Raw genomic sequence first — 15,184 nt, forward strand, 5'->3', positions numbered from 1 at the left:
GAGGAGGCTGATACTGTTATAAAAACAGTGATTATATACGACAGGGTGGTAAAGACCAGCACGTAAATGGAGCTGTTTAACCACAAAGAAATGTGGGGAAAAAAGGCTTCTGGAGCTGCTTTTGAGCAAAGACAGTGAGACAATTAAGACAGGAATATAACAGTCTGCAGGAAGCAAGGAATATATGTGAGCACAAGAGAGCACGTCAGCAGCCTAACCACCTCCCTACTGGTGAAATTGTTAATTAATGTGGCGCCCATTAATCAGTCAAATGGCTGCTAATTAGTCTTTTCAATCTCTTCTGCCTTGAACCACATTTTAAACTCTTTTCTTGCCCTCCTCCGCTGCCTTGTCAATAATCCAGCCACCACAGCCTCCCCTCTGTTTCTTTCTCTAAAGCAGCTGCCTGTTATCTCTGCTCATCGCTGACTGTTTCTCATCTATAAACATTCAGGAGCTCAGACGTTGACCCTCGACTCCTGGCTGACCTGCAGGTCACTGGCAAAAAAAGGACGGGGGTATTGAGGGGAAATCATCACGGCTGCTGTGTTATCTCTCAGGAGGCAAAGGAGAGATTTAAATAGAGAAAAAATATAGGGGAAATTGGAGTGAAGAATAAGAGCAGTGGGCCCTAAATACAGGTCAAATGAACAGGAAGGACAGTGGGCGTGATAACTTTCCCATGTCAAGTGTCCATCTCTTGTCCTGGCTTGGTCTGGGGCGAGAACACACTGCCAGCTGAAGTCCCATAGTCTCCCAGTCTGTGTCCTCCTGCCACAATCAGCTACGGCTCTGAAAGCGGATTATATAGTCCGCCCAAAATCTCCTCACCTAAGCTCAGAAAGAGACGGTAGTGTCTTTCTCACACACACACACAACAGGATTAGCATGCGTGTTAAATCATAGTGGGGGGAAACACGGTGCACGCACACTCGCAGGAGGATCTTTATCAAGACAAGGAGGATGAAAATACATCTTCAAACAAGATGCACTGGCAAATTGATTCAGTGTTTACGGTTATATTAGGGCGTATTAATGCATTTTATTTTTTAATCAAGTTGTAATTGAAGACAGCTAATTGGCTAATTCATACATCAGTGTGCATGTTTTTTAATATAAAGACCATTAAGATAAAGATACAGACTAGATATTAGATATGGATTTGACTAATCTGAATGCTAGCTTTTAGATTAAAAAAAATTTGCTAACATCCATTTCCATATTACAATATTGCAGCAATTGTCACAGACCACCTGTGAAATGAAGACATTAAAGGCACAGTATCTAATATCTGCTGCTATTGGTCTTACAAATGATGTAAGAAGCAAAGGATCATGGAAGTTGTTGTCTTTATTGTTAAACAACCACCATTGCCAATTAAAATCTACCTATGTGACGTCCATGTCAAGTTTTATTCACGTTATGTTTCATCACGCTCAGCGAAATCCCTCCTCACTCTCCGACTCTCTCCCTGAAGTAACAGCGGCAGGCGACCAAATGAAACGCACCATTACCTTGAGTAAAAGTATGGATTTCTCTGGGATTTGATTTTGTCTGAAACATTTGGACTTATGTACACAAATCAACAAATTACATAACCAAAGTGCAGTAATCTTTAGACATTTGAATGCAAAAATCTTACACATGTCTTTAAGGGAAATATTTCGGACCCCTAAAAGATGATTCCCATTACTGTCTCATGACGAGACATCAGACTGGTAATGGACAGAGAAAAAGCTTTTCAATAAAAAACTAGAATGGATGGAGAATGAAAGAGGGGGTGGAGCGAGAAAGAGGCATTGGAGAGACACAAGAGATTTTTTTTTTCCCCGTCTGGTTTTCTATAAGAGGAACGAGAGGAGATAAGACTAAAAGGACTGTCACTCAGAGGAACAATCCTTCCAGTGTCCCCTCTTGCTCCTGCAGCTCCTCCTCCTCCCTCTCTCTCTCCAATTTCCACAGATTCCTGCTGAGATAGAGTCGCTGTTCACAGGGACAGTTTGCTGACATCATCCGCTACATACTGAGTGTCCTGCACTCTCACTGCCCCGCCCCACGACACTTCTTTGACAGGACGGACACACACATATAGACACAGAGACATGGTCGTTTCCAACCTGTGCAATCCTCAATGATCAGCTGATCAATCACCTACAACACTGATAATCATTGTTACATTTTCCTACTATTTGTTTTTCATCGTTTACTCATTCAAGGGTGGGAATGTTTACATTAAAGGAGGAAGACTTTAAAAATCATAAAAAGCATTCATTTTAAAAGTGTACATAAAAGTTAACAATCACACTTTTTATTCTGAATCTCTAACATCTTTCACCGTGTTTTGGTCGTGCTTTTGCTGACCAGTGTAATACGATTCGGCTGGCAGTTTCATACTGCATGCTTCAGTAGTAGGCGCATTTGTGTGTATTGATTTGGTTCTGGACAGTGTGACATCAGAAAAACTAGTGTAGGAAATTAGGAACTTAAGTACGACAGCAGAACAAACCAACCACAGAGAACTGCAGGTTGATATTTAGGGTTCAGTGTGTATGAGCTGTCATTAAATATCTGGATAATCTCTTCTGGCTATTGCACACATGCAGCAGTGAGCACATACAAACTGCAGATAGCAGTACTTCACGTTGCTGTTTGTTAAAACATAACTATTCATAAATTCATCAAGGGCATGAGCAAAGATCACACAGAAAATGGCAGTTTCAGCATAAGTTTGATTTATTTTTTCTTTCTGAAAATGTCAATATTCAACTTAATTCAAGCACTATATGGGGTAATTGCTACTCGGAGCAAAAAGCAACGCTACAAACTCCCATGAAAGTAATGAAATGAAAACACTAAAATATAAACAAATACTTTTGAAATCACAAAGCAACCCCTAAATGAATCCAAGCCTGAAACATAACATGGCCTTTATCCCAGCAGACAGTGAGTACAGAGATCTGAGTGAACTAGAGCTGCAACAATTGGTCAATCAAACTATTAGGCAGTCGAAAGAACTATCCTGATAACCAATTTATCATTTCAGTGATTTTTCAAACAAAAATGTCTAGCATTAGCTGGTTCCAGCTTCTTAAATGCTGATTTTCTTTGTCATTTATGACAGTAATTGTCCTTTCTTTGGGTTTTGGACTGGTGGATTAACATAAAAAGCAATTTGAAGACATCACTTTGGGCTCAGGGAAGTTGTGATGAGCATTTTTCACATTTTTTTTAACATTTTGCAGACAGGCAGATTCATCGATAAAAAAAATATTGTTAGTTGCAGCCCTAGCACAAGCCAGTTCAGTATTTGTAAAATGTGTATGCTAATCAAGGCTCAGCTGAACAGGAAAACATACTAAAAACGTTTTGCTGCAAGTCAAAAGGATTGATTCAGAAGAACAAAAGTACTGATTTATATAAAACAACTCAAATGCATCAACAGCAGAGGAGCAGCTTCCACCCATGTGATGATGCAAACTGGATTAAAGTCCATCTCCATAAAAGGGAGATAAAACAATCATTGTTTCACATGCGTTCAGCATTCCCACAATCATTGCATCTCAGCAGACTGTCTCCATCCCCAGAAAGAGGCTGATAGAAGAAGGTTATCACACCCCCCGATACAGAGGCCAGTGTTACCCTCACCTCTACAGGACCCCTGAAACTGCCTGTCTGAAGCACTGTGACAGTGTCAAGACTGAACCATCTTTTTATGGGGATCAAAGACATACCGCTTGAAATGCAAATTAATGCTAACAGGCTGCGAATCTGTTTTGGGCTCCTCTTCGTTTGCTGGTCCACCTTTGCCTCCACCCTTCCCTTTCTTCTTAGTGGTGGAGGATAACAACTGCTTGGTTTCTGGGCAAAGACCCTCTGAAGAAAACATAAACAGGCAGGTCAAGGTAAAAAGTAAACAAGGTGATTATCAAGAAACATTATATAAATAGATCCCCTTTGTGTAATTAATCTTGATCATACTGTCCTCCAGCATGTCCTACAGTACTCAGGTCAAATTAATCATCTCAGTGTAGGTACTGTATATCTGATACCTGATACAGATCTTTTCTCCCCTGTTATGTGTGCAGTAGGTGCTGTATCAGTGCTTCTGTGTGCTGACCTCAAGATCAACTGACGCCTTCATCCTCCTGATGTAACTGATGAAAATGTGCACAGAGCCAGATCTCAGCTGCTGCTCGAGTCTCTGGGTTAGTCTCCCCTATCTGCTCATACTTAACTCCTCCTTCACTGGGGCTCCTTCCTGTGAACGCAGAGGTGCTGTTGGAGGCTCCTTATGCATGCACCACAAATTCGATATCCGTCATTCGATATCTTTCTTTATGTGTGTGTGTGTGTTTTTTCGAGGATAGAAACTGGCTGTGTGCTTGCTGTTTTGCACACGGATGGTAAGAAATGTTCTGGGTTCACTGCTTTACACGCAGGCTGTCTGACCTCACGTACAAAACGGCGCCAGCATTCTTCTTGTTATCGTTATGCCAATGTGAGGGTTGTTATGATTGCAGCGCAGCCAGAAATCTCTTCTTGTTATCTATGATCAGCTGAAAATGTCCGCTAGCCACCACAAAACACACTCACACACCCAAACTTAAATGATTTGTGTTCACATACAAGTGACGCGAAGAAATTGCACTTTGTCCTCAAACATATTTCTAAGTATTTTTTAAAGACGTGTAGAAAAACTACTGCACAGACTTGAAGGGAAACGGGACTGATATGGAAGCATAAGAATAAAGATAAGTGCATGTGAAACACAGACATCATGAGTAGCAAACTCACCAGAGAGGGTCAATAATCAAAACCTAATAAGCACCAATTATGGGGACAAATTGGCTTCGGTAGACAAATAAATCAGGATCAGTGGAGAAGCAACATAACACGAGGTTTAAACTACTGTATTATAACAATATGGAGGAATGTTTATCTCGTTCTCTCCCTAAGCTGTTCGACAGAAACCTGCCACAAACATACCTTAATTCAAGGCTTTAAATGTTTAGATTTGCTACATTTGTCTGTATGTTTTAGTCAAATGAATGTTGGGGGTTTGCATACCTGCCAACATTAGGCAGTGAAAGAGAGGGAGATTTTCTGGGATATCAGCATATAACCCTATAACCCGACACAACAGACTAATAGAATAAATACAAGGATGTAACTGTAAAAAAAATGTACAATGAGGTCATGATCTAAAATCTAATAAAATATCACAGCAAATTAAGACATTGTGAGAAAGTGTGTGAGGAGCCATCATTGCTTAAGAGGGAGAACAAATTGATGCATGACGTCAGTCTGCAGAGTGCAAGCAAGAGGAGGGGGAAGTGAGACAGAGGGCAAATGGCAATAAAGGGGAAAGTCTTGCTCTAAGTTCAATGAAAGTTGGAAGCATATTTCTTCTTCTTGGCAAGGTTGCCAGGTACCACAACATTTGTATCACTAATCCATTAAGACCTAGGATCCCCATTAAAAATGTATTCTAACACCTAATGCATTGTTTGGGAAAACGTGTCAAAGTTCACTCAAACCTTTGTTTCTCAGCCTCTGAAGCAGATAGAAACTTGAGATAGTGACCATTCAAGAGCTTAAGACATTGGGTTTAACTGGAGATTAATACCTTTACTCCAATGTTCATTAACAAACTACAATGCATTTCCTCATTCACATATTTTGAAAGTGACAACATCATCCAAAACATGCTCACGTTGCATCAGGCTCTAAAGGGAGAAACACAAAATCGCTACGAATTATACGGAGCCTGGTGAAAATCTGTAGTGTTGGCAGGTATGGGTTTGGACTGTTATAAAAAATAAAACCGATGAAAGTAAGATGAAAGTAATCGTCAGTTGCAGCCTTGTAGGTATGAGCCGTAATTATGAACAACAGAAAAGCAATGACCTGTGACTTCTGCATTCTCGTCATTGTATGCATGAAAAGACAGATTATGAATACTGACAAAAAGCAACAAGTCACGTATTACCAAAAAAAAAAAAAAAAAAAAAAAAACAGACTCTCACTGCATTATGAAGTATTTTCATTTTTATGTACAACTGGAATAAAACTACTTCAGAGAGTTGCATCATGCATGGAAAGCTTGCAAAGTCCTCACTGCCATAAAGGAAATCTGCAGAGTTAAATACAGCTAAACCTATTGATCAAGTACTGTAACAGACTGTGAACCGATATAGGTCTGTATCAATGATTTGACCTACCCCTTATCAGCAGAATAGTGCCATCTTTGTCCTAATGCCTGTGGGGAGTCTCACATGAACACCACACTGGATGTCTACATTAGGTTCATGCATGAAGATGTGTGTGTCGGTGTGTCTGAGGCTGTTGAATATATGCGAGTGTGAGGCAGTGAAGAGGATGTAGGTGAGGCTCTCTTTCTACATGTTTTTGTTTTCTCTTCCCCCCCGGTGTGGAGCAGTGGGCTCGGAGCAACAGAAGGTAAAATAAACACGGAGCAGACTTCCCCCGGAACACAGGCAATCCCCAGAGGAATTCTGGGAATGTGGCTAAGGATGTCGGGCCTACCGCTCTTACCGCATCCTGAAAACTGTCCGCCGAGCCCCAAAATCTGAGAAGAAAGTGCTTTGGGTGTGTGTATTGATGAAGAGGGAGACTTGTCTGTGCTGACCGATGTCAAACTAAGCTAACACAATGATGATACGTGTGACAGACACTCCAACAAACAGCATCGTTGGTTTGACTACTAGTGCAACAGAGGTGATTATCTGTAGAACATATAATAACGCTTCAATTCAGCTAATCTTTAATTAATCAAATAGTTGATTAAGAAATTGGAAATGCCAACTTTTTTTATATTCGTTTAGGTGTTTTAGTAGTTTTACAAGCAGAAATGTCAGAAATGTGCTGATTTCAGCTTTTTAAATATTTGGATTTGCTGCTTTTATTTGCCATTAATGAAAGTAAATGAAAAGTTTTGGTCTGTTTGTTGCACAAAAGGAGCAATTTGAAGATGTCACTATGGGCTCTGGGAAATTGTGATGAGCATTTTAAACAACTTGTTTTTTTTGACATCTTATGGATTAATTTGACAGGAGAGACGAAGAGCGAAAAAGAAAGCAGCCAGGTTGGGATTCATCCCAGACTGCTGCATTGAGGACACAACCTCTCTATATGGAGCACATGCTCTACTGCGCTACTGGAGCACCAAGTTAGACCAAACTATTAGCTGATGATTTGTAAAAACAATCAGCAGATTAATCTACAATGAAAATAATTATTAGTTGCAGCCCTAATCCTTACCTTGTACCCTGATCTTGAACTTGCCGCTTTGTCCGAACCCGCCCTCGATAACGCCGGTCTCGCCCGTCGACAGCGTGACCTTCAACCCCACAAAGAGCTGAAGGTTTGTCTCCTTCTTGAACAGGCTGCGGCCGATCACAGTGTAATCGTCAGTCACCTGAGCACAAGAGAGAGGGAGAGAGCCTTAAGAGACGGATATATAAGCTCAAAATGTGACAAACATGATTAGAAGTACTTGTTAAATGGTGTGTGAGCATGTGATCTAATTATTATGGTGAGAATGTCAAGATGTCCTTTCTCTGGTCTCACTATCTTGTGGTTTCCTTGATTTCACTCATCATCATGACAGTGTGAGGAAGAGGCGCTGATCCTCTGCCTCGGGCCCTCATCGGCTGCAACACTCACTGAGAGTCAGTCACATTCTTCGAGGCTCGCCGCCTGGCTGTCTCGCGTTCACTCTTTCATCCTCCAGCACATTTTATGTTATATTTGTTTGTATTTCTTTCTTATCATACATCACTAACCCGCCACTAATCTGATAACAGGAGGGCACCACTCTGTCTCTGACTCACCCCCCACAGCTAGCTCTTCCTCTCTCTTCTGCCTAAACCCTCATTCATTCCTGAACATTTGACCCTGACGTCCCTCAAGCGTGACTGATGCGCTGATTTAAAAAAGTTGCTGTACAATTGCTGTACACGTCTGACAGAGCGTATGAATTGTGACTGGACGAGGCAGTCATATCTCAACAATGCCAGCAATGTGTTCTTTTGCGAAAAAGGAATTTTCAAGTCTTGAAACATTACTGTCTCTTTCAGGGAGACAGACGAGCGACAAATGAAACGTCATGTGACCACTGTCTGACCTCCCGCACATGCTGTTCTGCTCCTGAGTCACTGACTGGAGCTGTCAGCAGCCTGAGGTGCTAACAGCAGGAAACTAGTTCACACACTTGACCCCTGACCTAAATCTGACCCTGCACGAGGCTGCACACAGAGAAACTTAACTGTACAGCGCAGAAAGAAAAGACCAACATCTTCAGTGCGTCTACAGATGAACTGTTGAGTTTTTGAAAAATTGTCAGATCAGATGTTTAAGTCAATGAGACAACAACAGAATTAGAGAGGATGAGATCAGATCGGTGAGAAGTTGAACTCGGGATTTAGGATAGAACATAACAGGAATCACACCAAGAAAAAAATCCAAATGTGTGTGTGAGAGGGAAAGATGCTGAGGCAGAGAGAAGTGAAGGTGAGTCATGTGGGTATTCCTGTGCCACTCAGGTGTGTCCAAACACTGCCAGCCTCTGACAGCTAGACAGGCCTAGTGGCGTCAGGCGGCCACCCACGCACACCTCAATGTCACAGCACATGCTAAGGCATGCATGCGCACCCATCCGTGCCTCACGCTGCTCGGCAGGGCTGAATATGCATTCTTGTTTGTGTGTACGTGTCTGTTTACAAATACACAATGAGGGCTCTGTCTGAGAGGCACGCTCCAGTGCCACCAGCAATGAGAAACATTCAAAGAAGAACCAGAGCCAGAAGAAGGAGCACAAGGTGACAGAGAGGGCAGAAGAGCAAGGGCAACACTCAAGGGTAATCAGAGAAAACGACAGTCATGAAAAAGACATTTTAAATAAACTCTGTAGGATCCACTCACCCTTTCCACCTGTCCCTCCTTGTGTTTCGTCTTGTAGATGCGCAGACGGGGCAGGGAAGCCTCAGCATAGCCTTTATCTTCAAACCCCTGTAGCAGACGGCCTTGGAAGGCCAACCGGCATGCATTGGCGTGGATGTCTGTGTCCAACTTGGAACCAATCACCAGGCAGAGTGAGGGACACGTGACTGGCCGCTCAAACTCCAACAAAGCCCATTGGTCTGGGTCAGGTCCTGAACTTGCCTCACCCTGACCGGTCATATATTCATCCTGGTAGAAGTACTCCCTATCGAAGGTGAAGGGTGTTTCCAGTGAGCAGGGCTGTGGCGGAGCTGGTTTAGTGTCTGAGGGGGGCTCTGAGGCAGCCACAGGAGGCAGGCCAAAGAAGGTCACCTTCGCCATGACTGTCTCGTGACCCACGGTGATGTGGAACTTGGCACGAGTGGCAAGGGATCCCTTAAAGTAGCCTATCTTCCTCACGGAGATAACAGCTGCATAGAGGGTGCGCAGGGACCCCGGGGTGCACACCACGCCCCGCTCTAACAGTTTAGGGTCAAACTGTGTCACACACACACCCACACGATCCCCCTGCATTGCCCCAGACACTGGCTTCCGAAACATCTGCACCGACTTTATCTTCTTGGTCACCTGATGTCAGAAAGCATAGATATGTCAATATCTCACATTAGTTCAATATTTAATCTATTTAACAACTTTGTCAGGTCAAATTTTAATGTTGCATGTAAAAGTGAGTTATTAAACATAGTATACAGCACGAGATTAAATACAGGAAAAAAATCATCAAAACATTTTTTATCTGCACAGTACTGGGATGTTTTTTTAACATATTCAAAGCAAAAGGGACTATAGCGGATTAAGATTTTCTGTCAGTAAAGTATTCACATAGGTAAGTAAACAGCCTATTTAATATGCACAACTTTCAGTTTATGCTACTTATTTTTTAATAAGGTAAGATAGCTATTTTTTACAATATTAATTTTGACAATGAATGACAAAGACTGTCAAATGTGACACACATCTCATATCACAAGGATTTGTTTAACAGAGCTATTCTGGGAGGTATAAAGGATCTCTGGGCAAGGGAGGTCCGCAAGGTGGTACCCTGTACCTGCAACCAGATGATAGCAACTCATATTCACCACAGAGAGGGTGTGATACATCACTAAGGATTGCCCGTCCTTTTCCTGCCACTCGGGCCTCACAAAGTAACATTCTGTGTTGTTCCTGACTGGAATATGTATTTAGATACTATCAGGCTTTGGTAAAAACTTAATTATAGCTGATGATGTGCTTTGTTTGGTTCAAACTACACATCTCCAAACAAATCATAAGTATACAAATAAACAACTAAAAGATATCTATCTATCGACGCATCTATGGTTTTGGGATCTGGCATAGCCTACTGTTTCTGTGGTTGTTTTTGTTAGTTAGTTACAAACACTGACCAAATCAACAGTAGTGGCACAAATCAAGGGTGTGACAAACTGTTAATTTAGCCATTTGCTGCCACCAAGAGGTGAACATAAAAACTGCAGACCAAACTGCTATGTGGAGCTGACGTGTGCATCTGGTCTAAATTACCCAACTCCTGTGCTGCCAGTCCACCCCCCAGTCCCCTCATCCTTCCCTCACATTAAACTGACACATCCTCTGAACCCACTCGGCCATCCCTCCCTCTGTCTGCCCACTTCCAGTCAACTTCTGAACTTCCGAAAACTCTGTGGTTTCTACTTAAGAATTTCCAGAGCTCTGCTCTGTTACTTGCTTGTAAATATCAGACATTCAGAATTCATGACCATTTTTTTGGAGCATACCTTTAGCGCTGGGATTTCCACAGTGTCATTGATGGCCAACGACCCCTGCAGGATGGTTCCAGTCATGACTGTTCCCTGACCACGGATGGAGAAGCAGTGATCCACAGCCATCAGGAGGTCACCCCCGGGGTCTCTCTGAGGGAGGTATGTCTGTTTCTTCAAAAGCTGAGACAGACAGAAAAAAGGGCAAGAAGAGAGACGCATTTACTCAAATAACCCAAAAGACAACTGCTGTCATAATACTGCAGGGTCACACATACATAAAAACCAGATAATTGGATCCATAACTCATCAGTGCTAAGTCTGACTTTGTGGTGGCTTGACTTTGGTGTGCCTGATACACATTGTCTCTTGTGTTTTAAGTGCTGATTTGACCATAAACTGTGAGTCATAGTGCTGTTATTCACAGCCAAGGTAAAAGGATATCATCTTTTCAACTGCAGCATACTGTGTTGGGTACCGCCAGCCGTACATGAAGTTTTGATTCACTTCCCAGTTTGTTGAGAGAGCTTGACATCAGTACAGCCCGAATGTTGGGGGGGACATGGCCCTACATAATACGTTTCTATCTGATATCTAACGTTCGTTTACTATTTCACTTTATAAAGTAATTAACACATAACGTCAACATCCTTTTCAGTTGGTCAAGTATACTTTGTTGACTGAGCAAAGAAAGCATCGTTGTTAGTTTAAATTGTAGAATAAGTAAACACAGCCGAGCACTTGCTTTACTTTTATACCACCACTTGAACAATATCAACTCACTTAAAGTGCAGTATTCATAAGTGAGAACTTATGTGCTCTTTTGAGCTAAATTAGTAACAATGGAGGGGGACCCGCGTGTTTCCGGACTTTACCTCTATTAACTCTGGCACTCCATGTGGCTCCTCTGTGTCAGGAGCCTCCGGGCCCCCAGGCTTCGCTGCCACAGCAATCACTGGACATTCCTTAAATCTGGCCAACAGAAAAAATATTGGAACTACTTCATGCTTTGATGTTGAGGTAATGATTAAAGTTACTTCAAATAAAAAAACAAGTGGGCCTGACAGACTGACCGCTGGAATGCAGACAGAGAGACAGAATGTTTAATGAATGAGGAAGTTTGACAAGAGATTCAATCCCAGGCCATTGGGGACTACATGAGATGCCCTAACCCACAATTCACAGCCACTACCTCTACACACATCCCGATTCACTCTTGGACTTGTATTTAATACAGACCTGGTGTTCTCCAGTGTTTTGTGAAGTCGCTTGGTCATTTTCTCAATAGCACTTTGTCTCTTATTGGGTGGCAGCAGGTCAATTTTGTTCAGGACGACTACCATGCAAGGGCAGGTCAGTTCGCCTATCAGCAGACACTCTGCTGTCTGAGTCTGCACCCCTTTCACAACGTCCACCACCAGCATCATCAGGTCAATGATCTGGGCACCTACAGAAGGAAGAAAATTCAAACAATAAGGAAGATGGTGAAAAGCAGCAAGCTGAAACAGAACAACAACAGCAACACAGTCATTTGCTGTTAAAGACATCCTAGCTTTCTTGATGTGTATCTAAACAAAGATGTAAAAGCTGTGAGTATAGACTGTAAAGAGACTATTAAGCCGACAATAGCAATACAAACAGGAACACAGATACCCAAAAATAACAGTAGAACAAGCTGAGAAATTAGGGGAGGGGTGCACAAAGGCAAAGACAGAGTAAAAGGCTAGAGGGTTGAAACTAGAGCTGCAGCTCACTTGGTTGTCTTTCCTTTTGCTCTTTTCTTTTCCTGACTTTGGCAGTCTCTCTTTCCTGTGCTCCCCTCTTTTCTCTCGTTCTATCTGGCTCCCTCTCTTTCCTGTGCTCTCCCCACATGGGACAGGAGGGGAAGTTTAATACGTACCCCGATCACCATACTTTCCTTCCTCCCTAATCTACAGCATGTGCCACCCCACTGGCTCATAGGCTTCATTTAGTATGTCGGTTAGACGGCTCAGCAGCATTCAGTGTTCGAGTCTGCTCTGATACCAAAACCATTACTTCTACTAAATTTGCATTATGTTACACTATTTGAGCTTCAAAATGTTGGATCTTGGTTGACACACAAGATTGACTAAGAGAGAAAGCAAGTAAAAGAGTGTCCTCATTATCTCTGGACAGCTGCCCCCCTTTAGTTATTTCTCCTCATATTCCCAACCATACAAGTCAATATGACATGATCAGAGATATGGCGCCCTCTGCTGGAGAAGGTCAAATTTGTGTGTGATAACAGTGAGGATGTAGTGAAGGCAGCATCCTCCAGTGACCATGACTGTGCCATTTCGATAGCCAGGTCTTTGTCAAGAACATGTGATGACACATGTAATAATTTATCATCTCATGTTATATTGTGATGTGTTACTGACACACTGGTGCTAATATCGCAGTACACTGACACCAAGTAGGATCAATATTTGTGTTAATTATGGACATAATCCCTTCAAATTTAAAGTCAGATGCTCAACTGACTGTTCTGGGTTTTTTTTTTAGTTTGCAGTCAAACCATTTTCCAATTTATGGCTGTTTTTTTTACGTCTGGGGTGATGTGTGCCTGTAAATAAGGTTAAAAGGCTACAGGTACTTTGGCTGTGTGCTGGTTTGCTGTCACACTATTACAGCCAACTGAGACACTTCAGTGGAACTGAGCCATTGTTAATGTTATTGGTAACACCTGTGCTTTTCCTGCTATGACAAGTCAGAATGTCAGCTGTGAAAAAGACCTATTTAAGAGGCATGTTTTTATCTTAGTTGTATAGATTAGGGGTCAGCCAATATGGCTTTTACAGGGCTGATACCGATTATTAGAAATCAAGGACTGAAAACCAATATGAAATAGAACAGAACAAATCAACTACTTGAGTATTTCCTTTTTCCACTACTTTATATCTCCTCTTCACTGCATTAATTTGCTGAATTTAGTTACTAATTAGGCCTACTTTGCAGATTCAGATTACTCAGTGTTTACAGGCTATAAATCGTGACACGTTACAATTCAGATATTGTTTTTGTGGGAAATTGTGTGTGAGGAAGTTGCATCAGAGCCAGAGGTTTATTTTATCGACAATCTGACAGAAAAATCACCGAGATACCGATCATCGGAAAATGCTGAATATCGGCCGCCATAATCGGTCTACCCCTAGGATACAAACTCAGTTGCCAGTTTATTACCTACATTTTGCTCAAACTATGCAGTCAAAATTAACAGTCCTTCAATTAATCCCAGCTCCATGAAGGTTATACTGCTCAGTATAGTGAGAGGTGTTTCTAATATTTATCTACCATCATTGATATGAATGAGGTGGACACAAAGGTAGAATATTTCAGGGCTGATGTGCATATGTGTACCTAATAAAGTGCCAATTAAGTGTAGTTAGAAAGGTATGGGCTGCCGTTTACCACCTTTTCATGTACTGTCACCTGTGACATCTAGCAGCAAAACTTCAGAGAGCTCACCTCCGATGATAGTCCGAATAAGAGAGGCGTGACCCGGACAATCCACCAGGGTGAACTGCAGGCTGTCATACTGCTTCTGGCCCTCGCTGTCCCGCAGATGATCCGGAAGATCCACCGTGAAGGAGGAGAAACCGAGGTCCAGCGTGATGCCTCTCTCACGGGACTGCGGGTTCTTGTCGAAGGCAGCCGTGGAGGCGGTGCTGCTCAGCGCCCTGGCGAGCGACGTCTTCCCGCTGTCGACATGCCCGAGGACCCCGATGTTGAAATTTAACGTCTTGGTGCGACTGTCAGCAGACTCTGACATTTTGACACCGGTGTGATGTAATGTTGACTAGCGTGTGTATTTTTCCTCTACTCTGAGCTGGACCTTGAACTCAGCTCCAACAGAAACATTACACGGCGTTACTTTTCCTTCGTTGGCATCCACTCATTAGCACCTTCAACAACATTCAATAACAAGCTGTTTCAATTTGTTTGGGGTTTACAAAACATAGATAGCTATAAGTACGACTTTTGCGTTACTTCAGCGTGTAAACAGTTGAGAGAAACGACTTCCCTGGTGACAGTGCACTCCATCCTCAGAAAAACATGCTAAAGCGGAACGGCTTTTAAGCTAACAATAAATAAAACGAGGGAAAACTGACCTGCCATATTGGCTCTGTGGTTGGCTCTTAAATGTAAAACGTCGACGGGTTGACGAAAACCTCTCTATATTTTAAATTCTGCATTCATTTGACACTCTCAATCACACTTTGACAAGTTTCTAGCAGTTTCTACTACGACAAATCTACTGAAGCACAACCGGAAGTAAAAACTGTGAAGGGCGGGGTTTTGAGTGGATGAAATAAATGACAGTGATTTTATCCAATGACGTGTCGTATGAATCGACACGGTCCAATAGTCTTTCTAGAAAGTCCAAATGGGCGGTACTTCAAGGT

At 42.3% G+C, this 15,184-nt stretch overlaps 1 protein-coding gene across 3 annotated transcripts; it reads right to left on the reverse strand.

Moving 5' to 3' along the window:
* Positions 1-2,709: 2,709 nt before the first annotated feature.
* On the reverse strand, positions 2,710-15,089 carry eefsec (eukaryotic elongation factor, selenocysteine-tRNA-specific). Of its 3 annotated transcripts, none has more exons than XM_084349974.1 (8): positions 14,891-15,087; positions 14,247-14,683; positions 11,997-12,204; positions 11,633-11,729; positions 10,776-10,940; positions 8,944-9,588; positions 7,282-7,438; positions 2,710-3,873 (listed from the first exon to the last, which is right to left on the reverse strand). In XM_084349974.1, exons 2-8 carry the CDS (start codon positions 14,548-14,550, stop codon positions 3,692-3,694), a joined length of 1,758 nt encoding a protein of 585 aa, XP_084206100.1. In that variant the 5' UTR covers positions 14,551-14,683; positions 14,891-15,087; the 3' UTR covers positions 2,710-3,691. The 3 variants fall into 3 exon arrangements, with proteins under 3 accessions (XP_084206100.1, XP_084206099.1, XP_084206101.1); XM_084349975.1 differs by adding an exon at positions 4,118-4,258 and having other exon boundaries at positions 3,786-3,873; positions 14,247-15,089; XM_084349973.1 differs by having other exon boundaries at positions 14,247-15,087.
* Between the last annotated feature and the right edge of the window lie 95 nt (positions 15,090-15,184).

The sequence above is a fragment of the Pagrus pagrus genome, assembly GCF_965226575.1.
Source record: "Pagrus pagrus genome assembly, chromosome: 3".
Lineage (NCBI taxonomy): Eukaryota > Metazoa > Chordata > Actinopteri > Spariformes > Sparidae > Pagrus > Pagrus pagrus.

Excerpts from the sequence above, each read along its gene's own strand:
- eefsec (XM_084349974.1), bottom strand. The coding sequence starts at position 14,550 with ATGTCAGAGTCTGCTGACAGTCGCACCAAGACGTTAAATTTCAACATC. Across the intron at positions 12,205-14,246 it reads TATTCGGACTATCATCGGAG|GTGCCCAGATCATTGACCTG; the intron begins GTGAGCTCTCTG and ends TTCCTTCTGTAG. Across the intron at positions 3,874-7,281 it reads GTTCAAGATCAGGGTACAAG|AGGGTCTTTGCCCAGAAACC; the intron begins GTAAGGATTAGG and ends TGTTTTCTTCAG.